We start from the raw sequence: 16909 nt of genomic DNA on the forward strand, positions 1-16909 counted from the left end.
GCATAGGAAAGGATTGAAAAGGATTAGCAAATCATTCTGTTTTTATTTACCCAGCATCCCAAGTTTTTTGGAATCGAAATAGCATAAGTTGGTTAAACAAGGCAGGTAAAATGGAAATATTAAATAAAAGAGAATAAACTGCAGTCTCATTAGTCAGATAGTCAATTCAATTATATATTATGGACATAAAAAGTAACTTCTTGTGTATAAAAAGCACAAAAAGTATTATATTCGTCTCATTATAAAATCCTGTTTTGCTCGAAATCCTGTCCAATATTTTTTTTCATCAGTTTGAAACTTTCTATTAGGCATAATGATGCTGAGGTTGTTTAAAAATGTGCACCACTCAGGTTCCTTTGAGAAACAAGCTGGAATAAAGACTCACAGCAGACAAATTAAAGTCCGCTATCTGTAAATTGTTAGTTTGAGCATAATGTACTGAGGCATGTGTTGGACAACAAATTTCCTTTTAAACTATATGAATTAAATGCACCTTGCCCTGAAACAAAACATAATAATCATAGAAACAGAGTAAAATGCAAAATGAAATGACCTGTGAACAATACAAAACACAACTGTGATGAGCTGAAAAAATCTGATGTGAAATGAAAACTTCCCATAATGAGCAAACTAAAGGCCACCAACTTTTGCCTCGCCATTTTCATTTGAAAGTCGTTCCACCTAAGCCAAGGACTGAGTGTGTGTTTGTGTGTGTGTGTGTGTGCATGTGTGTGTGTGTGTGTGTGCATTGCGTAGGACAAAAAGCGATGCGAGAAGGATACAGTAGACACAGTCACACACCGAGCTTTGTAGATATGTGGCACTCTCATATCTGTTTATTGATCAGAGCAGATGTGCGTCAATCAATCTTATCTGGGCTCCACACACTCTCCAGCTAACCTCCAGAGGCGGGCCAACCAATACTGCACCATACTGAGAGCCCCGAGCCACTCATATTATCATCAGACACCTTGAGCAAATTTTCTCTTTGTATGTGTGTGTGAGAATAACACGGTGCAGAGCGTAAAGGTGTATTAGAGGGCAGACGTAAAGAGAGAGAAAGCGATAGCCTGAACCCAAAACCCAGATTAACCTCGGCTTTATGTGTGCGTTACTATCTGTTCCTCAGAACTTAGTCTTCGCGCATAATACTGAGGCAGAATCAGACCTCTCGCCATCTGTAAAGTACGCTGCACAGAAGGCTGCCATTCGCTACAGATTAAGAATCAATGCTAATGTGCCTTTCTAATACACCAGAGGTGGACGTGATCAAGGAAGAAGTACGGCACATCATGCTCAGCAAAACGCATGAAACACAATCAATTCAGCCGTTCCACTGATGCGGAAAATCTGTGATCCAAGGTACCTTGTTATATGCATGCCTAAAATAGAACAAATTCATGTCGCCTGTCTTCACTGGAGTGATTTGTGCTATTATGAGGAGTCCATCATTTTAAAAGTGTGTGAATGATGAAAAGCAAAGAATTGCTAAGTAGAATGCTTGCAGCTAGCAGAGGTAACACTCTCAAATAGCAACTATAGGATGCTTGTGACAAAGTGTGCCTGGTTCTACTGATTACGTACCTCGACATACGTTGCCATTGTCAGGTTCAAACCCAGCCTTGCATGTGCAGCTCCCAATAGGAACCATCCACTCTCCGTCTCCGTTGCAGTAGAGCTTTATGGGGACGTCTACTTCCTCTGAGTTAGGAATGCAGATTCCTCTGGCAATAACCAGGGAGGTGCTCTCGGCCCCTGTCATGGTCTCTGGAAAGATTGCAAAGTTCTGGACCACACTTGGGCACTTCTTGTAAAAGACCCTGACTGACAGCAGAGACATGCATGCGCCATAGTCCTGAAAGGCCAGGTAGAAGCCGTTTTTAGACAACGGGCCGAAGCTGCGGACCTCTGTGTTGACCTTCATCAGGCGTCCGCCAAAGTCCACCTGCGAGAAGCTTTCATCGGCAGCAATGGTGTCCACCTTGAGGTAAGGGGCCTCCATCCAGAAGGCGGTGCCTTTAGTGGCAATGACAGCATCAGTTTCATAGTAGTAGAGGTTAAATGTCTCCTTGCATGAGCCCGGGACGTTGGGGATGGAGCTGCAGTCGCGCACGGTGAATCGAATCTCCACATAGATGCGCTGGGCTCCGCGCCGATCAATGAAGGTGGTGAGGAGCCAGTTGTTTTGACTGGGCTCGAAGACGTTACACACCTGGTAGGTCCTGATGGTGTTGAGGTTTTCATCATAGCCGCTCACCTCCTCCCACTATGGAAAGAGAAAGACAGAGGAGAGGGAGAAAGGAGTGCACATGGTCGTTAGTTAGGTGCTTACTCATTGTTTGATAGAGAATGCTAATATTGGCTGAGACACGGAGAATTTGTACACATGTATCAGTAGCCTCCCTAAGGCACTAAATTTGAGTCCGCTTCCTGGATTAACAGAAAGGAATCAGCCTGTCGAGCTGCAAGGCTTATTTATCCATTGAGCATACACAAATGTCCTTCTTTTGGCGAATCATAAACAATTCCTTAAGTGCGGCAACAGCCAAAGTACCACTTTGCCGTCTTGTCAACAGCTGTAGTATGTGTTCTGCCACTGTATAAGCACAAACCCAGTAATTACTTTGGATGCGCTGCTATTTGCCATCTATGCTGAGCGTGGCTGGGCACTGAGTTGACGCATTATAAAATATGGTGTGTAACAAATTTGAGATTATGCACTATTGAATTACAATTAGACAGGCGGGGGCTACTGCATGGCAGCCACAAGCTGGTCTGATGGAGAGGCGTTCTCGTGCAGACTGAAGTGACATACACTGTAGTCCATTTTTGCAGGTGTGACCCAGAAAATACTACGTTGGGAGAGCATCAGAAGTCCCTTGGGTTATTAATCCAGTGGACCGCAAATCATTGAAATGAAGCGAATCTTGCCTAGAAGCTCGCGCTCAGATGAAAATTTCAAAATAACTGTCCAGCTGTGCAAATCTGGCCAAGGCAGACAGTCTACTAATACTCTAAATGTGATACTTTAAATCATAAAGCTATTTACATAAGGCATGTTTTAGACTTTGGCATACAGCAGCATAGCAGGCAGAAAAAACAAAGGCTGCGTGCATTGCGACAGTCACATAAAAGCCCCACTGACTTGAAATGAATATTTTGTGGACTAGAGAGTGCAATTTGCAACAGTTTTGCATTTTTTCCTCTCAGATCACTTCCACTGTCTGTAATGGCACTATTCTTTTTACTCCTATTTGAAGCAACAGCTTGGCTCGCAGATTTATTTCTCCAAATTCCCACCCCAGCGATGATCCAAACAGCTGTAGGCGAGGAGGAGTTAATGAGGTCTATGGTGGAGTGAGTGGGCCTCCAGTCAGTTCATGTTTCGTGTGTGCATATATCTCCTGGTGCTTCCTCCTTCTTCTGACCTTTAAAGCCCCAGCTGCTCAATCAGGCCTAATGGAGAGGAGACGGCATCAACCCTCTGCACACTGGCCCAACAACCCCCTCCAATGATGGAGACGACTCAGAAATCGAGTCCGCGAAATTATGTGGGAAATAAAGGATGCGTGTCAGATTTGGGGTTCAAAAATATACCAATACAATGAAGATGATAAAAACTATTTTACCCAAGGAATACATGGCAGTATCTGGAGAAAAACAAGAAGGTTTGGGTCAGGCAGGGGCGAGGAGAGGGAGGCGGGGGGGGTACACGTTGGAACAGTGACACTGCGGACATGATAAACGAGTTTACAGAAATCCGAGGTGCAAATTAAACCCTTTTTTCACCGCTGCTCCCTCTGCGCCCACTTTGCTGTACTCTTCTCCCCCTCGCCACTCTTCCCCTCCTGCGCTCCTCTCTCGTCTCTGCTCTGTAATGACCATTCATCAGCATTACAGGAACCTGTCCCTTTCAGCACTGCCTGTTCATTAATACAGCCAGCCCTAGGCTCCTCTGCACCCGTCTGCTCCAGTCTAGGAGGGGGTCCTCACCGCCCCTCGTCTAGCCAAATGACCACCATCTTTCACGCCAGAGAGGGGCCTGAGGCGTCTCCGATAATGCCCGTCTGAAAGCCGTCCAGAAATTTATTGGCTCATATAATAATGAACTCCGATTTTTTTTATGTCCTCCTCAGTAGATAGTCGGTGTTATTATTGTGTCAAAGACAAACAAAACTATTACAGGTCAGTTACTTAGCAGAAATCAAACTTAGCGACACATTTCCTCCTAACCTTTCAGCACTTTCATCAGCCGCTTGCATCTGCGTGTTTGTGTGTGCATGTGCGCTCAGAGAGTGTGCTGTTTATAATTTGATGGTTTACCGACCACATATTGATTTGCTGGCTGTTGCTTTGCTGCTGAAGAGCTTGAGGCTACACGTCACATTTCTGCTCCCGTAGGTTCAAAACATTTGATTACCCTGAGTATTAACACTGGTATCCATTCTTTAGCATCTTTATCATTTGCTCTCTTCTAAGAACATTGAAATGCATGTGGCACATGCATTTAAGAGGCAAGGACACAATCTACATAAGCAGCACATGCCCTAGAGTCGCATCAATACTCACAATACACGTTTCCCATTTCTATTCCTTTGTGCTTCTGGAGACTTTTTGCATCCTTTAAGTCAAATCTATCTCCTGCACTTCTCCGTGACATCTCTCTGACCTTGCCGGAGAAGAGAGAAAAGAGAAGGCATCATCACCTGTCACCTCACTGATAATGGAATTCCCTAGTCCCTCCATCCATTTCCTCTTCAAGGATTTGTGTATAAAATAAGGCTGTTAGTCCTGCGCTGTGTATATTTAGTCCATGCATCATGGACCTAAGCGCGGATGTATGTTCCAGGCATGTATCATTCATACCAGCTCAAGGTGAACAAGGCGGAGGCTCGGATGTGATTATCTTTGTGTTCCGAAGTGCATCCTCTCTTTTGCATCACCCCACCACATGCTTCCCTGCTGATCCCCCATAAGTTCACATGATAAGAGATGCTGCTCTCTTTGCGGCGGTCAGGTAAGAAACACAGCGGTAGACGATGTGGCATCAACAAATAAAGCTAGTAGAGCTTTAGCATGGAGTGTATGAGACTGACTAACATCACTTTGAGGAGCATTTTATGCCTATCAATGAAGTCAGCTCTCTCTCAGTTAGCTTTAATGTATACATTTCTGCATCACTATATCTGTATTTCATCATTACTAGTCTCACCGAACATAAACTTTGTTGCTGATGAAACAGCAGACAAATATTGAGAGCCTCTTTACACAACACTCATTTTTACGCCAACCAAATGTACCCATTGGCTCCACTCTAATGGCTTTGCTTTTGCCAGTAATATAGTAGACGCTCTTCCCCTGCCCCTGATTGTCAAGTGTGCCCATTGTGTGTGTCATTATGGCTGCTCTGTTTTATGGGCAGTAGCGAGGAGATGGAGGAACTATGGATTCACAGAGCGCTTAATGTTTGTGTTAATGACCAGTCACAGCTAGCTGAGCTGGAGAAGAGAGGGCGGAGGAAAGGAAGAGACAGAGTGATGGATAAAAGAAAAATACAGGAGTGGAGAGGAATCAAGGAGAAGGGAGGGCGGTAATATATTCAGGCTGATGTTCCCCTTCCCACAGCCTCAGCTCGCTGCCATCAAGCCATCGATACTCTGCCCTCATAAAGGCCATTCATCACATTGATCTCCTGCCATTACCTTCAAAGGCTAAAATAACACAGAGCAGCTCAGATGGCCACAGTCTTGCTGTAGCACTAGAAGCGCCGGCATTCCACAACTACCAGAACTGCTGTAAGTGGTCATTCTGAAGGTTTGATTCCAAGCCGTATAATCTCGCATGATAAATACCCAATTGAGATATGAACATTTACTGTGTTAGGAAATTTTTAAAAAAGAAATATTCTTATCATCGCATATAGTAAACCATAACTATTGCAAATATTCACAACAGCATTTTCCTGTAGAAAGATTACTTCAATTTAACACTAGAAAATAACAATTGTTGCAACAATTGTTATTAAGGTATAGAACCACAAAGCCATTCATTTAATGCTAATTCTATACAAACTGATCACATCAATAGAGTGCTTGGCCATTTAAGCTCCAAAGTTAACGCACAGGTTCCATACACAGGTTTGCTATATGTGCAGCAGGTGTCTAGTGTTTTTGTTTTGATTGCAGCTTCTTGCACTGCCTCCGTTTTGGAGGTTTCTTCTGCTGTTGACTGGGACCTTGTGCCAGCTGCCATGCTTCCCTTCCCCTCCATGAACTCCGCTCTCAGCTCCTCTGCCAGGTGCTGCATGAACTTCCTCCAGGCTATTTTGCTAGAAGCGCACTCCATGAAGAGGATGTGAGCACTGATCCCCTCCAGGTCGAGGATGTTAGAGAATACAGCCACTGGTCATCTACGTGTACCGCCTTTCACAGAGCACGCCCTTGCCATTTGATCCAGGACGTCGGCTTTACTTAATGCTGTTTTAGCACATCGCTGACTCCCGCGTTGCCTTCATCACATCGGTGATGCCCACGCTTGTGTGCATGGAGCTCAGGATCCACACATTCTGCCTGGGCTCTCCCTGGTAGATGGCAAGAATCGCATGAGCACAACCTTTTCGTTGAACAGCTCCACGTGCTCTTTTGCAGAGGGGGACAACTACATTTCCTGAGGGTGCCAACAAGGCTGGTCTTCTCGGCCTGTGAGGTCGTGGCCAGTTTGAGAGAAGTGAAGAAACTATCTGTGGTGATATTTTTTCCCTTCCCTGGGAATAGCTGCACCAGCACACTCTCTCCCATGAGCTTACCTGTGCTCCTTTCCCAGAGACAAAGCCCCGTTCTCTATGTATTCTGATTGGACATCTGCAGCTAGCTAAAATTTGATGCAGAATTCATCAGGCTTATTCCTCATGTAGTGTACTGAGTAAATCTGCACTGGGCCTTGGTGGAGACCAGCTGCTCATCTATTGTTATGTTGGCACAGGGCTTGTAACAGGCTATGCTCTTCTAAACCAACTTGTATGAAGTGGCTGATACCAGGGCAGACTTGTCATCCTGCAGACTCTCATGTCAGGTCTCCTTTTTATGGAAAACCACAGGAATACCATTATCTCCCTGAAGCCATTTCTGGCCTTGGTTTTCTTAACAAAACGGGAAGCCACATTTTTCCAACCAAAGGCCAACTCTATGTTTTTTGTACCCTGTGCTCCGTGGATATATAACAGGGCTGTGAAGGCTTTCAGTTCAGCCACCGTCAGGAGCTGTCTCCACTGTGCCAGTGTGCCTCAGTCACAGTGCAGTTCCTGATGCGCTTCAGCATGCCATCATCAAGCAAGCCTGTTCTCATTCCCAGAGAGTCAAATATTTACGCTTTGTCACACCCCTTTGTGTCTCATACTGATGCAAAATGTACGTTTAGTATCAGTATGAGATGCACTGGGCTTTCAAATAACTGCTTGTTAAACCATCCACCACAATATTAGACCCTCTGAGCAAGGTGACGTAGTGTAAAGAGCGAGAAAGTCCACAGATAGAGGAGGGGGGAATGAATGGATGGGTCAATCAAACACTCAACCTTTACCGAGGACACCAGGGTTCCTGTCCCGTCAAAAACCAAAAGTGAAACATCTTTTCCTAAACCTAACCAAGTAGTTTTGATGCTTGGACCTCACAAAGTACTTCTGGTGCCTAAACTTAACCACGTAGCGGATGGTTTCTAATTGGAGTTAGCTGAAGGCCTGGTGCATGTGGGCCAACAGGTTGGTCAAATACAGACAAGACGGCCGTGAGTGCATCTTTGATGTTGCACTTGGCATATGCTGTGAGGCCAGCAGCTTCAGTCAAGATATTTTGCCTCAGCCTCCTCTGGCTGAGAGTGCTAGAATTGCAATAATAGCATAGTATAGTGATATAATAAAAGGACCAGCAGAACTAATGAATAGCCCAGGCTACAGGTAGTGCAGGAAATCTCACGCCAAGAGCTTACTAGAGCATCAGCCATGAACGGAACATCTGGATCCATAGTCTTTGATGAAAGTGGCCACCGCTTTTTCCTCGGTATGGACTCTGAATCAATCTCTGATGAGGACGAAGAGTATTCAAGCAACCAGGAATGATCGCTGTCACTTTCCACCTCCGATTGATCCCCTGCATCACAGCCATCGCTGTCCAAGTTCTGAAGCAATTCCAAGGCCAGGGCAGCAGTCATCTTTCTCTTCATCCATTTATTCATACAGAATCAGACATTTTAATTATAAACTCCAACATAACACAGCTTCTTAAATCATTTGACTGATCAGCAAAATAAATGTATTAACTTCTATTTGAAAGTAAATTAGCATATGCAAAAAGCACACGTGACCGCAAGCAATGATCCTTTGACAGAGACCGAGAGTTGCCAAGCACCAAGGTGTCATCAACTGCACAAGAGATTAACATTAGGGCAGCATGAAATTATGTGTGGTCAGTATGACCATGTGTGGAGAAATAGGTAAAAATGATCATACTTGCTGGAAATTTCTGATTGGTCAAACACAAACCTGCTACAACTTGTTTACAGCAGTCACTCACACAGTCCTCAGCAGTGGCTACCAGTTGGGTCAATATTATAAGTGGGAAGGGGAGTGTCTTTTTTTTAGGTTATTTAGTATACTTTTGGACATTGTAGTGAAGAGTAAGATAAGGTGAGTGGGTGAGTGGTGATTGATTGAACCAGTGAAACAGAACCACAGATCATCAGTATTTTGGACAGAGTGTTGCCTCTTTGGTGTGTTCTCTCTCTCTCTACCTCTGCAGGTCTCCTTTCCAACATCCATAATAAGAGTTGCACGGCAGAAGGTGACAAAGAACAACAGCGGCTCTGTGTTGTTTCTTCACCTGAAAAAACATGTGTCTCCAGTAAAGCTGTTCCTTTCTGTTGTGGGTAATTTACCTAATCTTCAGGGTTCTTCAGATGTTGTGGAAATGCAAAGTAGAGTGCATACAAATTAGCTTTATTTAGTTCCTGAGTGTTATTTTTCCTGAGACTATTTAGTGGACAGGGGCCAATGGTTGCCATAAAATGAAATTCAGGTATAAAGTATGAGCAATACAACTTCTGTCCTGATGCACTGTAACCACCCTTGATCATACAAACCAGCCAAACACTTGGCAGCAATAGGTCTGGTTGTGGCTCTGGATTAACTACACACACATAAAGACACACCCTGACTACTCTCAGCTCATTATTCAACTTCAGTCAATTCACACAAGACTTGTACAGAGAAGCATCTACTGGGCTGATCTTTAACCTCCAGTCTGCTGTCTGATTCTCACTGGAGTCACACTCACAAAATGCTTTTCAAATCCATCAGCAGTTAATGCAGCTACATGCTCAGACATACTGAACACAGATGGATGATGAGCAGCTCAGAGCATTTCCACATTTAGAGCTCCTCAGCCTGGAAAGGTCTACAAAATGCCATCGCAAATAGTCCACGAGCGTCTGGCAACTGTTTCTTGAATGGTTGTCAAAACTCCCATCATTCAGTCTGACGATGGGGGTTTTGCAGCAGGACCCAAGGCAAGAGATGCATTAAACGATAGAGAGCAATGTCCAAATGGAACGGCTCCACCGCCGCCGTCTACCTCTCGACTTTGTCCCCAAGAACGCTCCGCTTAAGCAGTTTGCAGCTGAATTTTTCGGTCTTTTTTCAGGCGAAGCCCTCAAGTTTGAGCTTACCCTTCAAAGGAGCGCAGTCAGTAGGAGAGGTTGCCTCATTTTTTTACGCTCCCCAAAGGATTCTGGGACGAGATTGTGTTTATATAGTGTTTCCGCCAACAGTATGGCTGGGGTGTTGTGTTTACATCTGTAACCCCCAAGAGGAATGGCTGGCACATTTGAGAGCGCTCTCTACCCAAGAGTTGTCTGTTCATCTATCATTGCAGGGCTAAAACATGTGGGCGGAGGCAAGCAGGAGATTGGTTTTCATACTACAGGCTTAGGATGGACATTTCAATAATGAGCCTATTTGTTATTCATGACAACACAACATTGCACTGAGGCAGGGAAAGTACACCTTCATAGAATCCATTTTTTTAATAATTAGGCATGAATAAATCAGCATTTAAAAAGCTGGCTTTTGATAAAAAGAGAGAAGAAGAGAAGAAGGAAGGGCACACACCCAGGTGAAATTCACATTGACAGATTTGTAAAGGCCAAGGTCTCCGAAGGACAGTGGATTATAGGTGGACATGAAAAGCGGAGATAGGGATTGAACTCTTTATGCCCCTGCTGAAAGATGCTCTTCTCATTTTGCAAAGCTCACCGCCAACGGTAATCACAAGCCAGATAGCTTTTTCTTTCCAACGGCTGTTTCGAATCCCTCCGACTTAATGAGGATATTTGCATTTCAACCTTTAGGTCTGTTCCTTGAAGTCGACAGAATGGACATGTCATATAAAGCAACAGTTGGCTCGCTCTTAACAAAGACTGCAGCTACATTTACTCACATCCCCTCACAGGCTTTGAGACACATGCTCATAGTCTCTTGTAAATTCACATATTCTGAAAGCTACGCCTCATCTCCCACCTCTCTCTCTCTCACACACACACACACACACATGCACACACAAACCAGACTGCCGCCTCTAAAATATGCAGTGGCATGATTGCTATTATCATTTCTGATCAGCTGTGTTATTGAATGAGGGCTGCTGTCAGGCCAGTTGCATGGGAATGATTATTTTGCGGGGCATCTGTGGCCTAGTTCCGCCTGGCTGAATGTGATGGATGGGGAGGAAATGGTGATGTCTGAAACACTCCCAAGTCCTGCCAGATCCCAGCCACTCTATAATTACAGTCACACAGTTTGACTGAGCCCAAACAGAACTCCGTCCGCATGAGACTCATTGAAGACCTGCTCCCTGACCACACCCATGCCCCCAATCAATACGTTTACTGAACCGATGTGTTAAGCAAGTAAGTTCACACTGATGTTGCTGAATAGAAGCAAAAGCTATCCGAGACTTTTTGTTTTGCTTTGTCTGTACTGGCGTCTTTTGCACCAAGTGAGAAATGTGCTGGGTTGACACATTATTTGCAATTTGGCGTCATTTCATGCTCCCAAATGCCTTTTATAGGCCTTTTTTCTTAGATCCTGAAAGCGGTGCAGGTAATGTGGCATCACGTTGCGCCATTCAAGTGAACAACCACCCAGGCACCCCAGTCTTCAACTCCTCCATCCAACTTTTGTAATATCCTCACTAACGCTCGCATTTTCAGTTACATGCTGGTTGCTTTGAAGCGGAAGCTGAGCCGCTGGCCTGAGGATGTTTTTAGATTGAGTTGCTAGTAAGCACGAACCTCCTCGATGTTGTAGGAGTTACTAAATGTAGCTTCCACTGTTTACACTGAAGACAGCAGGCAGCATTTTTTTCACCCAAGAATAATGTCATTTACATTTTACATGTTTGCAGGCAATTTAGCCTCTTCCTACAGAAGATTTAAAAAAAATTGAATTATTAAGACAAACATAATTCATAGAGATTGGTGGGTGGTGAAGCTTTTACAAGGCTGCTTGATGTTGTAGGTGGGAAAACATAAACAAGTGAATTATGGAATTATAAACTGGCTGGTGTTAAAATAGAAAGAAAAATGTACTGGGTGACTTCTGCATAATATGTTTGAATAATATTAAACCAGTGGAATGTGGCGATGAAAAACGACTGCTTGACTTATGGCTAAAGGACTCGGACCTCATTTTTTGGTGATGATGATTATTGATCTGTAGTCCCAATGATTTTAAGAACAAATATTTTCTAACTTAGGTATTTAAATAAAGGTATGTAAAGGACAAAAACAAGGTGAAAGTAATTGTGCTGAAACAGAGAACTATTTCCTGGAGTCTTTTATCTCACGATGCACCTGGTAACACCCACTCAGGTGCTTTTAGCAAAAGCGCACAGCTAACACTGCCTCAGCAAGGCTTTCAGTTACCCGTAGCAACATTACCCTGAATAACCCTGTGTAAAAAGCTTAAGCCGTGTGTTGTGATGCAATCTGACAGCCTGTGCAACTTTATGGATCTATTATGGAGGATGATAAGGAAGATGATTTCCCATCACTGTGTGCGTGTGTGTGTGTGTGTGTGTGTGTGTATATATATATATATATATATATATATATATACACACCAGCAGGTATGTAAGGAGAAGAAAATGAAAACTCTAAAAGTGGAAGAAGGAGAGCGAGAGACAGCTACAGAAGCAGCAGACAGAATGTAAAGAGTTAGAGTTTAAATAATTCAGCGTGGACGAGAGGTATAAGAGTTATGAACAGAAATAGAATGTTATAACAAGGGATGAAGGGATTGAGAGAAATGCAAAAAAAAAAAAAAGGAATTGTAAGAGTAAAAGCTGTCACCCTGCAGGCTCCCTGCCCCCCTGCGGTTCAAGGCGAGGCCATTTAAGGACAAATCACAAAGAGCGTGTCAGCAGGGGACAGGAGAATGGCAAGGTATCAAGGCTTTTGGGTGCAAAGGGGCCCCTGCCTGTCTACATGTATGTGTAGAAAAACCCCGCAAAGCATGACACTTGACAGCCCTATCCTCCAGACACAAGGTGGGTGGGGGTGGGTAGGTGAAGATGGAGCGAAGAGGGAGTCTGAGCTCTGAGACAGACAAGCTGGAGTAAAGAAACTCCAGGAAAAAAAGACTGAAAGTCACTGTGAGTAAAAAATTGGAGGAGAAGAATGGAAGGGTTTACAGCCATTTCTGCCAGCTCTGTAGGACTGCTGATATAGCAGGTAGTACAGCTACCGGGCTGGACACACAATTACTCCTGCACACAAGTCAGACTCAGCCTCCAGCCACTCCTTCACACTCCTCCAGATTCATACCAAATTAAGGATAGACTCATTTCTCCTTTCCTTTTTGCCCTAGTTCCATCACTTTATTCTTTTATTTATTCTTTGACGAAAAAAAAAGTCCTCTGTTCCTAATACATCCAAGAGAATTCTTACATGTGAAATGTGGAGGGGAAATCCACGGGAAAGAAATCAATAATTGAGGTAGCCGCATGTTATTTTCATTTCAAGGAGGAAAACAGAAAAATGGGGAAAAGAAGGTAAAAATGAAGAAATAGTTGGCAGAATTTCAAACCAGTCTGATTTAGCTTGTAACTATATTCTACTTGTGCCGCTCACACATGCTGTAACGCTCCGCTCTGTCTGGAACTGCATGCTCTGCAGACGCTGCTGTCTCGGCCATGTCTGCCTTGCAAATGAGATTTGGAATGTAAATGAAATCTTACCTTCAGAAAAAAAACAACAAAAAACAAATGTTTGGAGCTGCAACATGACATGGGAGTGGCTCTACAGAAAGGTGACACAAACACACACGCACAGACACACAAACAGAAAGCAATGCATGCATTGTCATCTGAGCGATTCGCTGTCTTACTGTTCTGGTCTTCATGCTGAGTGGAGATGTCTATGTCTGAGCTCAGAGTAAATTCAGCTGTCTGACTACACACCTAAATCACACTCAATAACCATGGAGGCAAAGTGAAACAGGTCTCCCACTGGCATTACAATGTTAGCTGTGTGTGTGTGTGTATTTGCGCAAACGTGCACAAACATTCAATTTCTTTTTTAGCCGCATCTCACTCCCGAAGGGTTTATAAGGAGTTGTATGTGCGAACGTGTGCATGTGCTCATGTCTTTGTAAATTATTACACACATGTGTGCAGCCTCTGTCTGTGTGTGAGTGTGTGTGTGTGTGTGCCCATGCATGCATGTAATGAAGGCCCTCTTCTCACCTGGCCGCCGAAGCGCAGCCGGCATGACTCACTGTCATTTTTCCCCTCTCATTCTATTTCTGCGCAGGCTCTGCAGGTTCAGAGTTCATCTCCAGCCATCTCTCATCCCTCTCTCTCTCTCTCTCTCATCCCTCCCTCTCTCTCTCTCTCTCTCTCTCTCTCCCCTTCAAACTTATCCTCTGTCTTTTTTTCCTCTCCGTCTCTCTCCGGCTCTTTTCATCTACGCTCAATCAGCCCCCTTCTCCTTCCTCGCTGCCTTTCATTCTTTTTCACTTTCATTTCACTTTACTTTTCCCTCCTGTGTTCCCTTATGCCGGTTGAGCCACTGCCGGTCTGTCTGTCAGGGTATGAATAATTGAGGTGTATTGAGTCTGGTCAGCAGATGGTGAGATGGCTGTTATGGATCTATCTGTGCTCTTTAGGAATCGCTGAGTGTATGCTGACACCTGTCCAGTTCGGGCCCACAGGAGCTTTGCTGAAGCGCCGGGCGCAGCAGGGGTGCTGTGCCGGGCACGCCCAAAGACGGCTCTCCTCCAACAGCACCTGCACTCGTGCGTGATCGCATATGCAGGTGCACACTCAGGCACTTGAAGATATGCCTGAGCACACACAAGCCCACATGTGGAATTACAAGGAAGTGTAAATACAAACAAACATGTCAGGTCTATCCTGCCTCCATACCTTCTCATGCACCTGCTACAACCAAAGGATGAAGGGACTTCTGTATAATTTAGTTTCTGTCTCAGTCCCCACGCCTTTTCCTGGCCTCCAGCATTTATCCTTCACACCCGTCTCTCTGCTCACTTGGCCCCCTCTTTATCCCCTTCCAACCACACCAACCTGCCCTGTTTCTCTGCGCTTGACAGCACCCACAGCCTCTGTCAGCGCAGGCACTGCTGCCCCGCTGACCCCATAACCCCCCTCCAACACCCCTCCCTGCAGGCTCTCACCAGCCTAGACTCCATCCTAGTCTGTGATCTCCCAGAGTCACATGAGTTAGCCCAAGCTCTACTCCACATGCACAGCCACAGCTGAATGTTTCAGGCCAACAGGGCTGTTTTTTTTCTTTTTTTTTTTTGCCCCCTTCACACACAATTGATCTCTTACCCTCTATCAATCTGGTTTCCCCTAATCCCTCCCTCCCCACCCCCTCTTCCTGACCCTGCAACCCCTTTCAACTCTCCACCATCACTACCGCATCTCTCTTCCCAGCTCCTCTCTCCCTCACACCACGCACCCCTAATCCCCCCCTCCAAACAAAAGCAATTTCTTCTGGTCTTCCTTTTATCTAAATTATTCAAGAATGATGAAAAAATAAATTAAGATAAAGAAAGTCCGGTTTCTCTTGTCAAGGTTTCGGTTTGATGTGCGTGTGTGTCCAGCAAAACATCCCTTTCAGGTTGCCAGCATCTTTACATTGTTTGCCACAGCCAAACACCTCAAGTTAAAACTGGAGCGTGAGGTTGTCACCCCTGAAAGCAAAGATGTAAATAACCAGAAGAGTGTCTGGGGGCATTCTGAAGCAGCTGCTAATCGCTTGCGGCCCCTACTGCCTGGTAAAGAAGGGTGAGGAGTCAACAGTCAATGGCGAAAAAGAGCAGTCAGTAAAATAGGTTGTTCATGCCGCGAGAGGCATGCAATCATAAATGTGCACAGAAATATGAGGGTGATTGCTTCGTTGGTATGCAAGTGTGCACAGATACACGGACACATCCACATGCACACACACGTGCTCACACATGACCAAACGCATTATCCCTTCCATGCTTATGCCTGGCCAAGATAATAATGTACAGGAGCATATGGGCCAAACACTCTTCCTCATAAGACTGTGTGTTTATGGTTTATATATTTCCCTGTGCCAGCATAGTGCTACAGGCTCAACATTATAAACCTCACAATATCATTTCTTCTGGTGCTTGTTCCCAGCACCTCCCGCACCATCCTGCTTTTTAAAAACACCTTGCGGACACACCGCCTTACTTTTCTGCTGTTCTTCATTTCTTCCATTTCTCTTTCCTTTCCATACCTCATAAAATTCCCACCTTATACGTTAGCAACACGGGACCCCATCTTGTCACCTTCTTTATCACCTTCTCTGCGCAGCGTCTATGCTTACATTTTGCACACGAGAAACCAGATTACTGCGAGGAACCAAGCAGGACATCAGATAAAACATTTGTGTCCGCAACAGAAGCGGGATAGCTCTGAAAGCCCAGATTACATTGAGATTGAGATCATTTAGATGATGTTTCAGAAACCAGGTTACTGTTGAAAGCTGAGAATAATCACATCAGTAATAAGTGCACGTAAATGCACACTAGTGAGGCCAGTGTGTGCGTGTGTGTGCATGTGTGTCATTGATTTTCATGTCGGCTCTGTCACATCGCCACATGGCAAGGTCGGGGGTCAACTGCCTTTGTGGGACTCCGTATTTTATTTGTCATTGAGTAAGTGCGTGCGTGAGAGGAAGACAGTGAGAAGAAAAGAAAGAAAGAAAAGAAAGAACTGACTCATAAGGATGGAGACTTATTGGAAAGTCCACAGGGAAAAAGAAAAATCTCCATCTGAAATGAAAAAATCTGGAGCTAGAATGCACATTATGAAGGAATATTGTAATATTGTTTGCTGTCCACATTTGTTTTCCTTCTGAGCTCTCCCTCTCTCTGGCAGATGCTAACACACGAGTGTGCATTCCCATACTGCCGCTGCATTATACATTCACACGGACAGCCCTGATATGTCCTCGTGTTTACACCACTGGAACTAATGACACTGCTTCTGCAGTCCTTCAGAATTAACCCTTCAGGTCGCCCTGACTCAAACACACACACACATATACACTTCTTATTAACTCCTGAAGGAGAACTCACTAAAGGGAATTAATGAGTTGTATCGAACAGCACAGGGACAACACTACAGCTACAACAGTGTGTGTGTATTTTCTCTTGTGTGTGTGTGTGTGTGTGTGTGTGTGTGTGTTGGAGAGGCAGCTATCAGGTTCACAAATAGAAGAAAACTGACCATTTAGCCCTTGGCTATAAGCACAAATATAGATTATTAAAACCAGTATGTGTTATACGTGTCAAAGTGCAATGTATTTACTGTATTTTGAC

General features: G+C 44.5%; 1 protein-coding gene across 3 annotated transcripts in view; it reads right to left on the reverse strand.

Moving 5' to 3' along the window:
* The window catches only part of LOC121615411 (ephrin type-B receptor 1-B), a 151424-nt gene that overhangs the window by 86296 nt on the left and 48219 nt on the right, over positions 1–16909 (reverse strand). For all 3 annotated transcript variants that reach the window (XM_041949763.1, XM_041949762.1, XM_041949764.1), the window contains exon 3: positions 1585–2266. In XM_041949763.1, coding sequence (XP_041805697.1) covers positions 1585–2266 — 682 coding nt within the window. The remainder of the gene's footprint in view (positions 1–1584; positions 2267–16909) is intronic.

Source organism: Chelmon rostratus, chromosome 12 (assembly GCF_017976325.1).
Source record: "Chelmon rostratus isolate fCheRos1 chromosome 12, fCheRos1.pri, whole genome shotgun sequence".
NCBI classification, from domain to species: Eukaryota; Metazoa; Chordata; class Actinopteri; order Chaetodontiformes; family Chaetodontidae; genus Chelmon; species Chelmon rostratus.